The following is a 17,487-nucleotide window of genomic DNA, read 5'->3' on the forward strand; positions in this document are numbered from 1 at the left end:
ACAGAGAGGATAGATAACTCGTGTGGGGGAAATTGCTTGTGTGTCAGTGACTGTAAATTTACCATGCCCTTTGTTCTTCTTCTATGCTATCTCTACAGACGCTTCTAAATCAATGGACTAAATTTGAGTCTGCCAACGCTTAAATTGTGTTGTGATTTCTAAAATACATTAATTAAAACTTGATTCCAATACAAATCTAGAATCTACGGTAATATATATTGTTGAATGCAATTGTGTAATAAGATCAAGAACTCATTCATAGAAGTTATGAGTACATTTTTATTATTTTGTCAAATTCTGTCGTGATAGGTATGGTACTAAATGGGTCCAAAGTTATTTAAGTCCCCACTGTCGACAGAGATAAAAATAACTACTGAGGTGATATTTCCTCCCCAACCATACTCAGTGTAATTTTGATGTGCTCAAATATAAATATGAAATATTGCAGCAACCAAAAACCTATTTATGAAATATATTAATGTATGCACAGCATACAACACTGACCTCTGGTAACACGATGAATGCTCCAGTCATAATGGTGAGGACAATGTTGATCCCAAATAACCAGCGAAGGAAGATGAAGTAGGAGGCGACACCCGACCCAAAATGGCCTCACAATAGAGGAGAAAACATTTTTATGAGAATTTTAGGCAACACAATCATTAGTGATGAGGTCAAAGATTTCATTTTATTAAAATTAAATAAGCGATGGTCAAAGGTCAAGTTGCTTCCACATGTTGGTCTACGAGTGTAAATGCAATTAAAAACTGTGTAGTATATAAACAATGAACGTTTCATAAATGTGTGTTTGTTTGTTTGTTTGTTAGTTTAGCTTTTTTTTAAACTGAGAACAGAAAAAAGACTTACTTTCAATTTTCTTAATCCTCACTTCCCAGGGAATGAACACAACCACAATGTTATAAAGCACGCGAGACATTTTCTTCAGCATCTGCAGACATGATAGATAGAAAAAACATGTGATTGGAGGCCACAACCGCTTCCTTATAATGGCTTTTAGATGTATATTAATCTGCATGCATATTCATGGTTCATAAAACACCAGTTTAAAAAAAATGAAGAGAGAAAGATTTTATCTTGTGGCAGACCATTTTTATTTCTGTGCATGTTGATCTAAATTCTTACTCTGACACTAATCCAGTCACATACTTGTTGACCTCAAAGTAGTAGTAGTCCTAGATGCTTTTTCTTCATTGCTCCTTTTTTATACTACAGTCAGTGAAACCACATAAGATGCTAAATATAAACTGTATAAAAACAAAACTGTGATGCAATATTGAAAATCTTGTTTTCGTCAGACTGTAATCCAGATATGATTGCATCGAATGAAAATGATGACGGAAGGTCACATCAGATGACGTTGAGTTTTCACTCAACCAGAGGCCAAACTGCAAATTAATTATTCATCATCAGACTGCTCGTTTAACGACAATGTATTCCAATGGAGCATTAGCAGCCATAACACTGTAATTAAAGAGTGCCATAACAACAGGCCATACATTTTCTATGACTACATTGCACAACATAGCTTCCATATGGCCAAGTCTATGTGAATCCAACAGAAACAGTAGAAAGTAGTAGAAAAAGAAATTCTGAAACCCCATTTTCTTGATGACTGTGATCATCAGGTTATGTTGCAGCAGAGTGGGAATTATTGAAAACGAGCCTCTCTCAGCACAAATTCTGCTGTTGTGCAAGGCATATATTTACTGCCCTTCCCAAACACATTTCGATTAAACGGAGGAGGAATGGTGACATTACAAATGAAATATACATGTAAATGTGACATAGTGTACAATATAATCAGTGTTAAATGTACGTTCAGGATCCGGACCCAAATCCTCTCATTTGCCTAAAGAAATATCTAGTGCGGGGTCGGCATCCCAAAATGTTGAAAGAGCCATATAGGACAAAAAATAAATAAAATGTCTGGAGCCGCAAAAAGATTTTAAAAAAAAGCCTTCTATAAAACTTACAATGAAGGAAACACATGCTGTATGTATGTAGGAGACTGAACTGTCTCAGAATTGTTTATGTTATTCATTCCTTTCTTGTGTGTTCACAAACGCCCCCATATAATTTATTTAGTAATTTCCTCGCTTGATTTTTTGTTATGGTGCATTATTTTTGCTTTTCTTAGTGTCAGTGAAGTGATGATTAATTTCTGTTTGAGGCTGTGTTTGAACACCTCTCAGGTCGAACGTGAAGAGAGAAGGTGGTCTCAGGGGTTGGATGGAGCCTCTGCCATTGAGGGTAAGACACACGCGACTCAATTAGTTATGACACGACCACTTGGCCATCATTGGCTGCAGATGATCGCATGACATTGCTTGTCCAATCAGTGGTGGGACATTTAGTTCACTCAGTAGTCATGGTGTGACTCTCATGTTCGTACCTCGTACAATTAAAAAAAAAAGTATACCGGTACTTATCTCTTGAATTTTAATTTCCTTTTTTTGTTTTTAATAAATATTAATGAATGAATGAATAAATATATTCTTTAAAATATCTTGAATTTGTTATATATATATATATACAGTATATCCATCCATCAATTTTCCGAACCACTTGATCGTCACTAGGGTTGCGGGGGGTGCTGGAGCCTATCCCAGCCGTCTTCGGGCAGTAGGCGGGGATCACCCTGAATCAGTTGCCAGCCAATCGCAGCATAAATTAATTTATATATATATATATACACACCTGTATATACAACTTTTTTTTCACTAATAAAGTGTTTGTTGAATGTGAATATCAACTGGTTGGGTTTGGTACCTATAAGAGGGTTAAAAACCACTGTTCTAAGTCTAAAAGGACTGCACGACTGTCCGTGTTTTATGTTATGTGTTGTGTTTATTATTTTACTTTGTTAACTGCTTTGTTAAGCGCTTTGTTACAGCTGCCGCTGTTGTGAAAGCGCTATATAAATCAGCATGTATTGTATTGTATTGTAAAACATACATGACATGAAAATGTGGAGACAAAATCCTAATGTTTCCAAAAGGATTAAGTACTATTGGGAACTTGAAGCATGCCTTTGCGGCATAGAATTTACAGCAAGGGTAGTTCATGATTCAACTATTATGATGAGAAACAAGCTTCCTTTTTAAAAACTTTAATGTATTTTTTTCATTAGAAAAAAAATTATGGTGGGGATGGGGTGGTAGAACTGATTTTATCATTGCTTCTGCCTTCTTTCAGGATGCACTTAATTTGGGCAGGGTTGGCACTCTATCGTAGACCCTAAAATTTTGCTTGAGCATTCCACCACTGCACAGACAGCGCTCATCAAAATCACCAGCAACCTTGCCATCTCTGCCGACTCAGGACATACTGCAGAATATAGTTATGCACTGTCCATCCTCCTCCTTATGTGAAAAACGTGGTCTTTTCAAGACAGCTTTTTTTCTGGATCCCCTCATACCTCTCCAACAGAAAACAGTTTGTCCACATTGACAGATCCAAATCCACTTCAGTGCCAGTTAACCGAAGCATCCCGCAAGTTGACATGATCCCTTTCCTAGTTTTCTTCCATATGTTTGGTCTAAGCAGGCATCGTTTTTAAAATTCAAATATACAGCTCTTTATGACAGAAAGGAAATGACATGGTTTGGATAGAAATCTTGACAGTGTGATTGTAATATTTTCAACTCATCTTGTATACATACATCAGCTCCTGCTGTTTGATAGCCTCTGGTTCTTGTTAGACGTCCCTCATACTTCAGTACGATTTCTCTGGCATGTCTGCAAAATAGGATACAATGCTCTATCTATTATCACTGTACATTTTTCCAAATGTATTTATATAAATCACCTGTGTCAAAGTCGAGGCCCGGGGGCCAGATCAGGCCCACCACATCATTTTGTGTGGCCCGCCAGAGCAAATCAAATATTTCGACTTCTATGATGCTTGCTATAATATGTACCAAAATTTTGTACATACATGCTGTTGTAAGCTTTTTTTTTTTTTACCAAAACCCTCATTACAGTAACTTAAACTGTAGTTAAATAAACCATTATTTTTGACTTCTTTATATGGTTTCACAGTCATAACTGCCCTCCAAGGGTAAAAGTAAATACAATGAGGCCTGTGACAAAAATGAGTTTGACATCCCTGATGTAAAACATGCTACAATCTGTTTGTGATCGTGAGTACTTGATGATGGTTCTGTGGAAAAACAAAGAATAATAAGGTGCAGTCTCCTCCCTCATAAAGTTCCCCTTATAGGATGATTAAGTGATTACATTTATTTATTCTATGAATGTTAAATATGCTATTTCTAGACTTACTTTGAAAGCAGAGGAACACAAGGCCAGCAAATGCAAAGGGTTGTATCGGGAAGCGCATTTGACTTAAAACATTCATCCACAAAATCCCATACCAGGTGAGTGACGCTGGTTGTTTACGCGGTAAACAACCAGCCCCATCCACGTCGTTGAACGACAGGACGCTGGTGGGAATTGAGCAACGTATTTAATTCATAGTCGGTGTTTCGTTAATTTATGAAGCACCCTGTAGTATATTATATTGTCAAGACTCAGTAAATTGAACTAACAATGTCATTAGCCACTTTGAGATATTCATTGAAACACACTGACACAGATTGATTGATTGATATTTCTAATGGTATATGGTCATGTTTACCTCTGTCTTACATCACCTTTTCTTTTAACATTATTCAATAACCGTTCAGAAAAAACTAGTAGAACACTAGTTGTTGAAGCATTGTTGGTGGAATTCTTTTCCATTTTTGCATGAAGTACATCATGTTCAGCTGTTCAAAGTCCGGGCTCTCCGTTGTCGTATTTTACGCTTCAAAATGCAATTCTTATTGGGAGACAGGTGTGACCAGCAGCATGGCCAGACTTCTCCCCACACCTTTATTACTACTTGTTACTGGTAACACATGCAGAATGTGGTTTGGCATTGTCTTGCTGAAATAAGCGGGGACGTGCATGAAAAAAAATGTCACTTGGGTATCCGAATATGTTTCTCCAAAACCTGCATGTGCTTTTCAGCATCAATGGTGCCTTCAGAGAAATATGAATTACCCATGCCATTGGCTAAAACAGCCCCAAACCATCAATGATGATGGCTTTTGAACTTTGTATCCATAACAGTATGGATGGTTCTTTTTCTCTTTGGCCCACAACGTCCATAATTTTCAAAAACAATTGGATTTGGGGACGCATCAGACCACAGCACACTTTTCCACTTTGCATCAGTCCATCTTAGATGAGCTCGGGCCTTAAGAAGGTGGTGGCATTTGTTGTTGATAGATGGCTTTTGCTTTGCTCAGTAGAGTTTTAAATTGCACTGAAGTGTATTTAGTGACATTGGTTTTCTGAATTGTTCCTGAGCCCATGTGGTGACATCCTTAAATTTCCCCATTTTGTAAATTTCCCCATTGTGGGACAAATAAAGGATATCTTATCTTATCTTATCCTTTACACATCAATGTCTAGTTTTGATGCAGTGGCGCCTGAGGGATCGAGGGTCACCTTCATTCAATGTTTGCTTCTGGCCTTAACGCTTACTTGCACTGCAATTAGCATCTCTGGACTTTATAAAATACACGTGCACTCAATGTAATGTTAATTTTTTTGTTTTTATGTCTTAATCAATTGTCATTTAAAATCGTTGGCCATGTATAAAATTACAATTGATTCATTTCAATCTGTATTTTAATGTCCTGAAATTGGTTTGGCTTTTTCCACAAGGTGCCAGAGTACGGGCACCCATTTCCAGTCATGACAGCTAGATATTGATTGCTGGTAACAAAATAATGATTTCACAAAGGACTATGGGACATAAGATGAGGGTCAATGTTTAGCGCATGATTTAAAGGAAATGTGACTTTAATCTGGGACTTGTGGAATACAGTACTACATAGCTATTATTGCAGTGGAAGTGATCCCACACATTCAGCCTGAGATTAAAGGGGGTGTAAAAATGCAGAATTGCCTCCCATACTCGATGGAGGTAATAAACCTCTGCAGTAATAACAAACCGCCCATATAAAACCTCCTATCTATGGCACATACTCAGCACATCGGAGAAACGATCTTTTTGAGCGCCATCTCTTCAAACTGTCTGCTCGTCAGTGTGCTGCTCACATTTAGTAACATTTGACACCAATTGTTTCCACTTGTGTCTTGAGCCTAGCTACATCACTTAATTACTACATTTGTTTTAAGGATAATTTGCATTTATCAATTTTCAGAGGGCAGACGTTGACACTATTAGTTTTTACAATTAGCAAAATGGCTGACAATCTATATTGCTTTAAAAGTTAAATTGTAAATAATTTTTATTTTATTTTTAATTTTTAATTTAATTAAAAATAGTAATAGGAAAAATAATAAAAAACTAGAGCTCCAAGCAGCAATTAAAAGTACACACCAGGGGTGAGGATATTTTTAATGCTTTCATGGGATTGATAGCGGGACAAAACAGTGGCTTTTAGATTTATCTTTCCTCACTGATCTCATTGGCCAACTCAATGAATTGAATTTAGAGGTGCAGAGTAGGTGTAAAGCATGAGTTTAGTGAGCACATTTAAAAGCAGGCGAAAGCTGTGCAACTTCCCTCACATGCAAGCAGAACTGCAACGTCAAGGGAAAGGTGTGACACAGCTTGATAGTGCACGTTATGATCAGTATCTTGATGCTTTACTGGAAATGTTTAAATTGGATTTGCTCATTCGGCTTGATGCAGTACATTCAAATGTAAAATACAATTTTTTTTGGCCCCACTATGTGACGCAAAAATTATATCAAAATATGTCATAAAAGGCTTCAACTTCTTATACACGTGTGAAGTATGGGACTTTTTGGAGCATGTGAATTATTTAGCAAATTACTCTTTTGTAGCAATAGTAGAATAGTAGAAATTATAAAAATCAAACTTGTAATGTCAAAATAGCTTAGTTTTTTGTACGTTTAGGTCCCAAAAATTGTGATCAGCCCTCGCAACAGCATCAAAATTTTATTGGGATATTGTATGATTTTTTAAAAAGTGGCTCAGCAGAGCTCCCCAGAAGTTTTTTAACGAAGCAACCCTGTTTGTATGTTTCACCAAGATCAACAAAAATTTGGAGGTTTTTGTCTCAGCCCAAGACCAACAAAAAGTCTCTGGGAGACATTTTATTTCCAATTTGGCCCCATTTTTGGCCATTCATAGAGTTCACATTTTGGAGAACTCCTCCTGGAGATTTTATCAGTTTGTCTTGAAACTATGAGTGCTTCATTTAAAGATGTTCATGATGTAAAATAAAAGCAAAGGTTTTCATTTCGTCCACCACTGTTGCCCTGACGACGCAGTGTTTGCTAAGAAAAGTTACGGGGATTTTTGATGGTTTTAACATTCGTGATATCAGATGAAAATTGGCACACACATTGCTTGGCAAAATAATTACAATTTTATTGATTTTTTTAATGTGGATTTTTAAAAAATGGCTTACTTGCGCCCTCTACAATTCTTTAATAAAACAGCCACCAGCTGAACGTTTCACCAAGCTCTGCTAAAAGTTGAAGGCATATGTAACAGCCCAAAACCTCCAAAAACACTAATCTACATTTTTTCAATGCTTTGGTTCCAGTTTTCAACAAGAAAAGATCTGATAAAACATTCCACTGTTCACAAGTATCTTAATTTCTATTTTTCTCCACAAAATAAGATGAAAGCCCCCCAAACAAATCAAAGAACGTAATTTCCACTGGTCCCAGATTGGCTCAGGGTTCTGCCCCTGCATATGACGTCGAGCACAGCACTGATTGAAGGTCAAAAAACATAGAAACACAAAGTGTGTGTGGTGGCCGTTTAATATTAAATTTATTCATTCATTCATCTTCCGAGCCGCTTGATCCTCACTAGGGTCGCGGGGGGTGCTGGAGCCTATCCCAGCTGTCTCCGGGCAGTAGGTGGGGGACACCCTGGCACACAGAAACGAACAACCATTCACACTCACACTCACACCTAGGGACAATTTAGAGTGTTCAATCAGCCTGCCACGCATGTTTTTGGAATGTGGGAGGAAACCGGAGCACCCGGAGAAAACCCACGCAGGCCCGGGGAGAACATGCAAACTCCACACAGGGAGGCCGGAGCTGGAATCGAACCCGGTACCTCTGCACTGTGAAGCCGACGTGCTAACCACTGGACTACCGGGCCGCCCATATTAAATTTAAAACATTAAAAAAATTATATATATACCTTTTTTTAATCAAGTTTGAAAAGTTCGGTTAGTGGCTAGCATGGAGCTAACCCTAACATCGACACATACACATAAAACTTCACTTGTGTGTATGTAATAGTGCTCGCTCCGTGTTAGCGTCAAAGCGCTCATTTTCCCCTTTCTTGTGCGTTTGTAACGTCAGGTCTGGTGACAGCCACACTTGCGTGTTATTTTTCTGTTTAAATGTGTATTCAGCAGAACTATCGAAGGCAGCAGCGGCCGGTTGTTTACAACCATGGTTTACACGTGTATTCAAGCTGGTGCGGGGCACCGTTGGCACGGTCACGTGGCCGCTATGATCCGGGTGCTCCGGAGCTGTGAACCTTTGAATGAGACAGACCTAACTATTTAGCACAGAGGTAGTGCTAACACATACAGTATCCATATCAAACTCGTGTGGGCTGCACTAACATTAAACTTCAATATCAAGGCGGGGGCCTCAAACTAGCGTCCTACAGGCCGCATATGTCCTAAGGGCCGCGAGTTTAAGCCCACTGCTTTATTAATTTAAGATGAATTAAAAATAAGATGCGTATAAAATAGAGCTGTCAAACGATTAAAATATTTAATCAAATTAAAAATGCAACTGTCATAATTAACTCAAATCAACTAAAAAATTAATTTTTTGTCCTATTTTTTCCCCATTTTAATGCTCTCATCAACATGGAATTATGAATCAGTTTTCTATGTGCCAAATGCAAATATTTACTGAAATAACAAATTCGATTTTCAATTTTACATGAACATTTTTCACTTGGTGCAGTTATTCACACATAATCTCTCACACAATGTTACTGTCCATCAATAATGGTGAAAAAATATTTTGTCACACAACAGCTACATTAACAGCTTTTTTTATGAAATCAAAATAGAGCAATATAACATTGTAAAGTGCACATCTAAGGTACACTAGTACTCAGCCTATAGTGGATTTAAACTGTGATTGCATACTTCATTTTTCTCAAGTTTGCTTTCAACACAGCAGTCTGTTTCTGTATGTTTGTTGAAGAATAACGAGACACCGGACACCAGTGTTCATTATGTGCCGCTGTATTTGAAACTGCCGGCCGTACAAACAAGTACACGCACTTCCCCCGTGCTGCAGGGGCAAACCATTCTGAAAGGGGGAGGGGGGGGGGGTCACTCCCCCTAACACAGTCAGGCTATGTTGATTGTATTGGTCCTTCTTGCGCGGAAGTCTCTCTATGGTTTTGTGTAGACCTCATTTCGAATGACTACACTTGGTTCGATGACAACACTGGAGACATTTTACTTTCGCTAGGTCGCTACCACTGTAGTGCACTGTCACTGTCAGACGAACACAGAGAAGCTCCACCCGCTCTGTTTACATGGACACAGAACACTGTAACCTTCCACACAAAATAGTTCCAAACACGTAAAATCGTGTCAGTGGCATACATCATATACCTGTATGATACAGAGAGAGAGAGAAGAACAGATAACTTTGGTCTTGTCAGTGGAGCAATATGGCAACTTTTTAAAAGTAAACTTTCCATTCATAAACTCTTTAAGTATCCGTTTTCGGTGTCTCGCGCTGCCGTGGCTGGCAAAACAGACATGGGCGTGGACTTCTGCAAATCTGCAGCGCGCTTGTTGTTTTGTTTCTGGTGTATTTATAGAGCAACGTAACATCCGCTTTTGACGTGTGCCGCATTAATCTCGCGAGAAAATATTTAATCCCGTTAAAATTCATTTAAATTAATGCCAATAAAAACGCACTAAACTGACAGCTGTAGTATAAAACATCATTTTTTTGTGACGTGATAAAGACAGGTAAACGTCATCAAGAACATTTCTTTGAAAAAAAAAAAGACCATACTTCATGACTTTGAGCTTGCGTCTCATTGGCCAGGGTCTTGTCCGAATGTTGGCGATAATCTCCTTCTGGTACTGAATGTTCTGGAACATTTCCTCTGGATCATCACTGTCCACCCGTTCATCCACTTTGTCTTCTTCATCGGAGAAACTGTAGAGTAGGGTGGAGTGGAGTTATCCCCAGTTGTTCCCTTCTTAATAATTTGTCAACAATCCATCGAAAATAACTGAAATGACCTTTGGGGAGCGTACAACTAAAATCCATACCTTGTTAGGACAACTTGGAAAGGGTCCCTCGTTTAAGGTGGACAACCAAACTCCGTTTAACAGAGATGAAAGTAGACTTTTCAGAAAGTCCCGGGAAAATAAATAAATACACACACACACACACACGCGCGCGCGCACACCCACACACCCCCACACACACACACACACGCACACACACACACACACACACACACACACACACACACACACACACACAGACACACACCTGGTCGATCACGCATGCGTGATCAGTTTACACAAAACACTATTCAAATACTCGACATTCAATGACTAATCTTCCTTTTCTGTGCACACGTGCACCCTTTGTGGCTTCCGTTTGCAACGAAATTTCAAAATCACAGAGAAACGGCGAGGCCATTAGAATGCGAGGCGAGGGTATTACTGTTGTGGCGACGCCACTCAAGCTCAGCGAGCCTCAGCACTAGATAGTCCGCTGCTCCCTGCTGTGCGTGCTTCAGTGCGAACATGTACGCAAGCGCATCTTTTGATTTCAACCAATCAGCGCCGACGCAACGACGACACTCACCCGACGTCACATACGACAACAGCTAAACTAAACTAGCCGAGACGACACTCAACGTCAGACAGACACGTTTTTCTGCCAATCTGTGTGTTTCCCTTTTTGTCCAAATGTATTTTTTACGACAACTGTCTTGTCCACGGTGTCTTTTATTCGTTCCACTGGGGTTTAGCAAGTGTGTTTATAAAGAGACGAAAATCTCTTTAATGTTACTAGTGTTAGTGTCTCAACATGGCTACGCTCGTGAAAGCAAAACAACCAACTCAAACACGTCTTCGTTCAATGTTGTCAACTCATATCCGGATTAATTTTAGGCAAATTTTCCTCAATTCTCCGGAGAGATTTTCATAAAAATTTGAAAAACACGGAATTCCGTGAAAATCCGGAGGACTTTCATCTCTGGTTTAATAATGAACAGGTAACAGCTTTTAATGACAATTCTGCCATTGCTGTACCAGAGACAGCTCTTTTCATGTCATCTTGTGGGCAGATGTTTGCATGATCGTACTTTTCTTGGTTAGTTCGTAAGTGAGCAGGATTAGGCAAATACTGTACAAAATTAATTCCAACATCTTTTTACTTCTTTGTAATGTGCATTGCCACCACTTAAATGGCTGTGCTGGAGTTATATGCTTCCTCCATGATTATTTTGTTGAGACAACCCAGAAGCAAGCATTCGCTTCTGCAGTGTGATAGATGTTGAGTCTTCAAAAGCAACTGAACCATCCATTTTACATAACCTCTTTTTACTGTGAATGTTAGAGCAGTTCTACCTCCACTAAACATCAGCAGAGGCAAAACATAGGCTTGAAATATTTTACACCAAATTTGACAATCGTAATTTTTTTTAATGTCTGTCAAATGTGTTTTTTTTTCATAGATGCCTCTTTCAATATGCTAAAAATCCATTTTGATTATCCTGCCTAGAAAATATTACAAATATTCTTTTTATGACCAAACAATTATTTGTCTGAGTCTTACCATATTTCAGCAAAAACTTTTTATTATTATTTATTATTATTATTATTATTATGAAAACAGCTCATAATATATTCAGCTGAGTGGCACTTTTTACCACCCAACATTAAGGCAGAGTGTAACAATGTAAATGCAACGAAATGTGTGACCTCTATTCATAGTCATTGCTTGCTGTTATAGTATTTGGAGTGATAGACCTGAGAAGGAGTCTCCTGTAATGTGACAAATGAGATCATAAATTTATAGCTTTTACAGAATGCCAAAATGGCACAGTAGGTCTTAGTGGCTACAATTCGACATTCAGTATACCACATGATGTTGTTTCGAATTGTGTACTCATCGGTGGCAGGACAATTAGGTGTTCGCTCACCCCTGATTGTGATCCTGGTAGGCTGAATAAATTCTCCTGGAATTCTTCCTGACACTCTTGTGTCTCTTGGCTGCAGACAGGGATCTGCTACTTCCAACCAAAGATTCTGAAACTGTGCTCATGTTGTCTCTTCTTGGAGTGTCTGTGTGTATGTGACTGTGGTCAGGCTACTGATCTGGACCCCCAGCAGAAGATCCTAAATGCACTTAAACATCAGGCCAATCAGTGACATTCTGAACACTTAAAGGGCCAGTGCCAACCTGTCCTGGTGGCTTTTTTTTAATCCATGCACCCATTCATCCATTTTCAATTCCACTTATCCTGTACGACAGGGTTGTGGGGGAATAGCTGGAGTCTATCCCATCTGACTTTGGGCACAAGGCAGACTACACCCTGAACTGGTCGCCAGTCAGTCGGACGGGCACACTTAGAGGCGAAAAGCCATTTACATTCACACCGTCACTGAACTATGGGGGCAGCCAACAAACTATCGCAGCTCTCCAAGTGCCGACTTCACGCCGCAGATGTGCTTCCGCCATGTCAAAGCCTAGAGTGCACAACTACAGCTGTAAATTTACAGTGAATGAAAGCGGCCAATTTGATGTGCCATGATTTAAGTCAGCTGTGACCACTTCCAGACCGGCGCAAACCTCCCACTCACAGAGCAGGTCCAACCTCCGCATTGTTATGCCATTCGACACGGGGAGTTTACGCTGCTAGCGACGATAGAGCCTTACATGTTATCGGTTTTAAGTTTTCTTGGAGGGTGGGGGTACAATCAATCAAGAAAATGACTGAATCAGATGACTGAATCACCGATCATACACAGACAACGGTGCTAAGTGCTACGCTAGTTAGCGAATTACCTCTATTTTTAAGGCAGGGGTGCCCGTTACGTTGATCGCAATCGACCAAGAGCCAGCAGACTGGTCGCAAGTCGACCGGGAGCGGTGGGAAGAGGAAATGGGGAAAAAAAAGATTTATGTTTTGTGTCTTTAGGGTTCATTTATGTTCGGGCACTCAGGCTGTTAATCATTGTGGCATGCATGCATACGCGTGCGAGTGCATGGTCATGTGTGTGTGTGTTCATATGATTACACGTACGCAATCGAGTTGATCTCCAAAAGTCGATCTTCGGGCAAAACTGTGTCTTTGTGTGTGTGTGTGTGTGTGTGTGTGTGTCTTTGCAGTAACACAGTAAAAAAAATGGCTCTTAGTCTCTGACTGGTTGGCCACCCCTGGTGTAGACCATTCACTTTACAAAAAAAGACAAATCCAGAAAGAGGGAAGCAGGGGGCTTGTTAAAACCAACAGAAGGGGTTTTAAGGTTAGAAAATGATGTAGACTTTCAGAATCTGCAAATCGGTGTCACAAGTGGATAAAATATCTCCAAACTTCATTTTTCTATTAATACATGAATAAAAATTTGACGGAAAAAACCCTGCGATTGGCTGGCAACTGATCCAGGGTGTCCCCCGCCTACTGCCCGAAGACGGCTGGGATAGGCTCCAGCACCCCCCGCGACCCTAGTGAGGATTAAGCGGCTCCGAAAATGGATGGATGGATGGATGGATAATTTTGTTAGTCTCTGACAAAAATAAATTTAAAAAAAAGAACAATATTTAGTTCCTTTCAGTTGTGCCTCATTTAACTGGAATGAAACTCAAACTTAGACTATATTTTTTCTTTAACCTTAGACCAATTTGACATAAGAGTTTAAACAATTATTACTTCATGTCACATAGAGCAGCTAGTAATCTTTCTAGCCATATCAGAAGGAAAAAAGCCTCCGGGGTTGTAGAAGAATGAGTATTGTAGTGTTCAATCATTAAGACAGAACAGTTGAAACTGCTTGTTTCTTATTTTTATACAGTTCCTAATTGGATCTCAGATGCACCCGATGAAGCGTTGAAATGTTTATTTCCGTAGCACCTCTTTGTTTCATTTTGTAATATTTTGCATGAGCCTTTGTTCCGGTAACATTTATAATAAGGGCCAGAAGGATGGCGCTAAAACGAGACAGTGGAGGCTGGACAGATGTCCCTTATTTAATTGTTGACAGGATGATTGGGCTCAGTGGAGCACTTCTGACACTGATGACAGCGATGATGTAAAACTTCAGATAAAAAAGCTGCCAATGTGAATCGGCGGATTCAACAGAGAATTCTACAGAAATGACTATTGTATGTACAAGCCTTTAAAAAAAAAAAAAAAAACAATGAACTCTTTTGGAGGTACAGGTCACCGTGTATGCAAGCGATTTGCAACATAAGTTTGCCTCAAAGTCCAAATCTGACCCATGTGTGCCTATTTGTGCCATTTCCTATCTGGATGTGGCTTTTTATGCAGAATGCAATTTCACACATGAAAGAGGTCTGTTTGTACACCCGTTACGTAGATACTTTTTTTTTTACATTTAACTTGAATTTTTAATAACAATAACATTCCGATGTACAGTTACCGAATGATAGTTCCTTGAATGTGCGAAACGTTCAGCATGGGTTGCCACAAATCCCTATGAGAGAACAATTCAGGTGAAAATGAATTTGACTGACACATTGGCCGATATTGTGTTTCAGGCTTTTAGTGCTCTAAACATAGAATAGAACATTAAATTGAGAAACAGGTGCATATTGATAATTTTTCTTGAAACGGGCAGACTAATTGCTCTATAATTTTATTTTGCATCACTTTCATGAATCAATAAGTCCCCAAAGCACTCGGTGAAGAAAGAAAGTGGCAGCCTGACAAAGATAATACATTTTTGAGTACTGCCTGAGAGCAGTATACATTAAATATTGTGTGGAGTGTGTATTTCAGTGATAATTTTACAGTTTGCGCCCTGCGAGTTCCAGGGACTTGCTAATCAGAAAAGTATGACTCCCATTATGCATTTAGAGAGTCCCAAATTTCGAATTCTGAAATGGTCTATTTATTCAATTGCAATACCACAAACAACAATATACATTGATAATAGGTTTATTTGTTAAATAGAAATGCTGCAAAAAAATCAATAATTCAGGCATTCTAGATTTGCTGAGGAATAGGTTCTTATTTCATTCCGTGGTTCAGTCTTTGCGTTCATAAATTCTCCTCTCTTTTCTCTGCTTCCAATGATGCAAGGCTTTCTCAAAGTCACGTTATTTTCACAAAAACTGTCCAACTTTTGCTGCTTCTTCTGTGATATCACTGTCTGCTGATCTTGCAAAACTCGTCTCGTGAGAATGGAAATCTCGTCACTCGAGATTACTTAACGCGAGATCAAAACAATAATGGTGGTGTTTGTCAAACTGCGATCGTTGCTGGAAAAAAGGATGGACCGTAGTTTTATTTTGTTTGTTTTGACTGAGAAAATTCTTTGCATCCCAAAAACACATTATTTGGAACTGTGCGTCCCACGGAAAAATTATGCGTTTTAGGACGTGGGACGCAGAGGTAATGAGATGGCTGGTATTGTCACGTTGCAAGGTGGTGGCAGACCCCAAAAAGCAGGCAGGGGGGAGGAGCAGGTTGTATTTGAAGAAGTGTATTGAAAAAAACACCGAAAACTAAATCCAAAACAAAGTCCTAAGAACAAACGAATCCAAAGCAGCAAACAAAAACCATGGTAGAAGCTAAAAACTCTCAATAACAGAAACATGACCAAAAACATGACAGGAACAAGCATGACGCGGGAGTCCTATTAAAGCAATTAAGATTTAAGATTTAAGATATCCTTTATTTGTCCCGCAATGGGGAAATTTACAGTCAGAGTTCAGAAAGGAGACCACAAGGTAGGGAAAGGGGAAAAAAACACGCTCGAACTATCCTCTTCTGAGGATAATTTAAGTCCAGGATAAAAACTTCTTTCTACATACATTCTTGCTGCTGGAGGCTGTAAATTTCCCCAGTGTGGGACGAATAAAGGATATCTTATCTTAAGAAAGACATAAATAAGCATATGACAGTTACAACAAATCACAAGACATAACATGTCATGAGGGGGAGGATGAATGGAAAAGGGGGAGGGTGGGTGAGCGCGACGGGGCCCGTCCGACCAGCTGCACGGTCCGCCGTGCGGTCCACAGATCATTCCACGTTGCGGGGGAAAAGAATAGGAACGATGAAGACGCGGATTATAAGCAAGCGTGGGAGGTTGCACCGCTGTTGTTGTTGTTGTTGTATCAACGCAAGCGCCTGAGGATAGTCCGCAGAGGCGCCAGCGATGTCCGTGGGAGACGCGCAAGTTCATCTAGAGCAGGGGTCACCAAACTTTTTGAGAGTGAGAGCTACTTCATGTGTCCTGATTGTGTGAAGGGCTACCAAATTGATACACGTCTGAAATAACATTTGTACAAATTACATTTAATAATATTAGAACATTAGCTAGCTAGATGTATACTGTAGCTAGCTAGTTAGATAGCTAAATACAGTAGGTAGCTATAGAATCTATAATACTGCCCATGTTTGCATTTTTAAATCATAATTTCTACGAGCAAATCACAATCCTAGCACTGGCGGGCTACTGGTGTGGTCCTCACGGGCTACCTGGTGCTCGCGGGCACCACGTTGGAGACCCCTGATCTAGAGTCTGGCTGAGTCCGTAGCGCTGGCGCTCGGCCAGGAAGGCCAGGCACCGGAGCCAGAGGTGCTCAGACGTCTTGTCCTCCTCCGTGCACAACCGGCAGGTCGCATCCTCTGCTCTACCGATCCGGTGTAGCCAGTGGCGGAGCAGGGGGTGGTGGCCGCTGCGGAAGCGGATGAGGTTCGTCTGATCCTCCTTCGGAAGGAACTACTCCGGCGACCGGTTGCCGCGTGCCATCGGTGAATGACTGTATCGCCGTGCAGTATCACCAAACCAGCACCACCGTCCTCGACGCCTCCCTGCGTGGACCCGTCAGTGTAGACCTCCAGGTCCGTTTCCCCAACCGCGGCGATGGAAACCAGGGCACCAGCAAGCTGTTCGTCCGTGGAGTTAGTCACCAGTGGTGGCCATGACTGCTGCTGGTCCTAGGGAGGAGGGGCAGGTCTGGGAGCACCCATCTCATGCTCACCCAGAAGTCGTAACCGGGACAGGGCCGACTGACCAGCTACACGGATTCCCACGTGCGCTCCGCAGGTCGAACCATGTCACAGAGGAAAAAGAATCGGAGCGATGAAGACGGTGATAACAAGGATGTGTATGCGCGCGTAGTTGTCCAGTCATGTATGTGTATGCGTGTACAGGTCATAGCTGCTTCGTCGAGGTCTGCTCATCATGAAGA

At 40.3% G+C, this 17,487-nt stretch overlaps 2 protein-coding genes across 3 annotated transcripts in view; both read right to left on the minus strand.

Moving 5' to 3' along the window:
* Nucleotides 1-12,486, minus strand: part of LOC127599703 (transmembrane channel-like protein 3) — a 48,245-nt gene extending 35,759 nt beyond the window's left edge. The window contains exons 1-5 of one of the 2 annotated variants that reach the window (XM_052063857.1): nucleotides 12,245-12,486; nucleotides 10,093-10,239; nucleotides 3,684-3,759; nucleotides 868-949; nucleotides 505-611 (exon numbers count right to left, since the gene is read on the minus strand). In XM_052063857.1, the coding sequence (XP_051919817.1) occupies nucleotides 505-611; nucleotides 868-949; nucleotides 3,684-3,759; nucleotides 10,093-10,239; nucleotides 12,245-12,366 (534 nt within the window). In that variant the 5' untranslated portion in view covers nucleotides 12,367-12,486. The remainder of the gene's footprint in view (nucleotides 1-504; nucleotides 612-867; nucleotides 950-3,683; nucleotides 3,760-10,092; nucleotides 10,240-12,244) is intronic. The other variant, XM_052063856.1, reaches the window with a different exon arrangement.
* Nucleotides 1-17,487, minus strand: part of mex3b (mex-3 RNA binding family member B) — a 286,203-nt gene that overhangs the window by 207,793 nt on the left and 60,923 nt on the right. The window lies entirely within an intron of this gene.

This window comes from Hippocampus zosterae, chromosome 4 (genome assembly GCF_025434085.1).
Source record: "Hippocampus zosterae strain Florida chromosome 4, ASM2543408v3, whole genome shotgun sequence".
In the NCBI taxonomy this organism is placed as follows: Eukaryota; Metazoa; Chordata; class Actinopteri; order Syngnathiformes; family Syngnathidae; genus Hippocampus; species Hippocampus zosterae.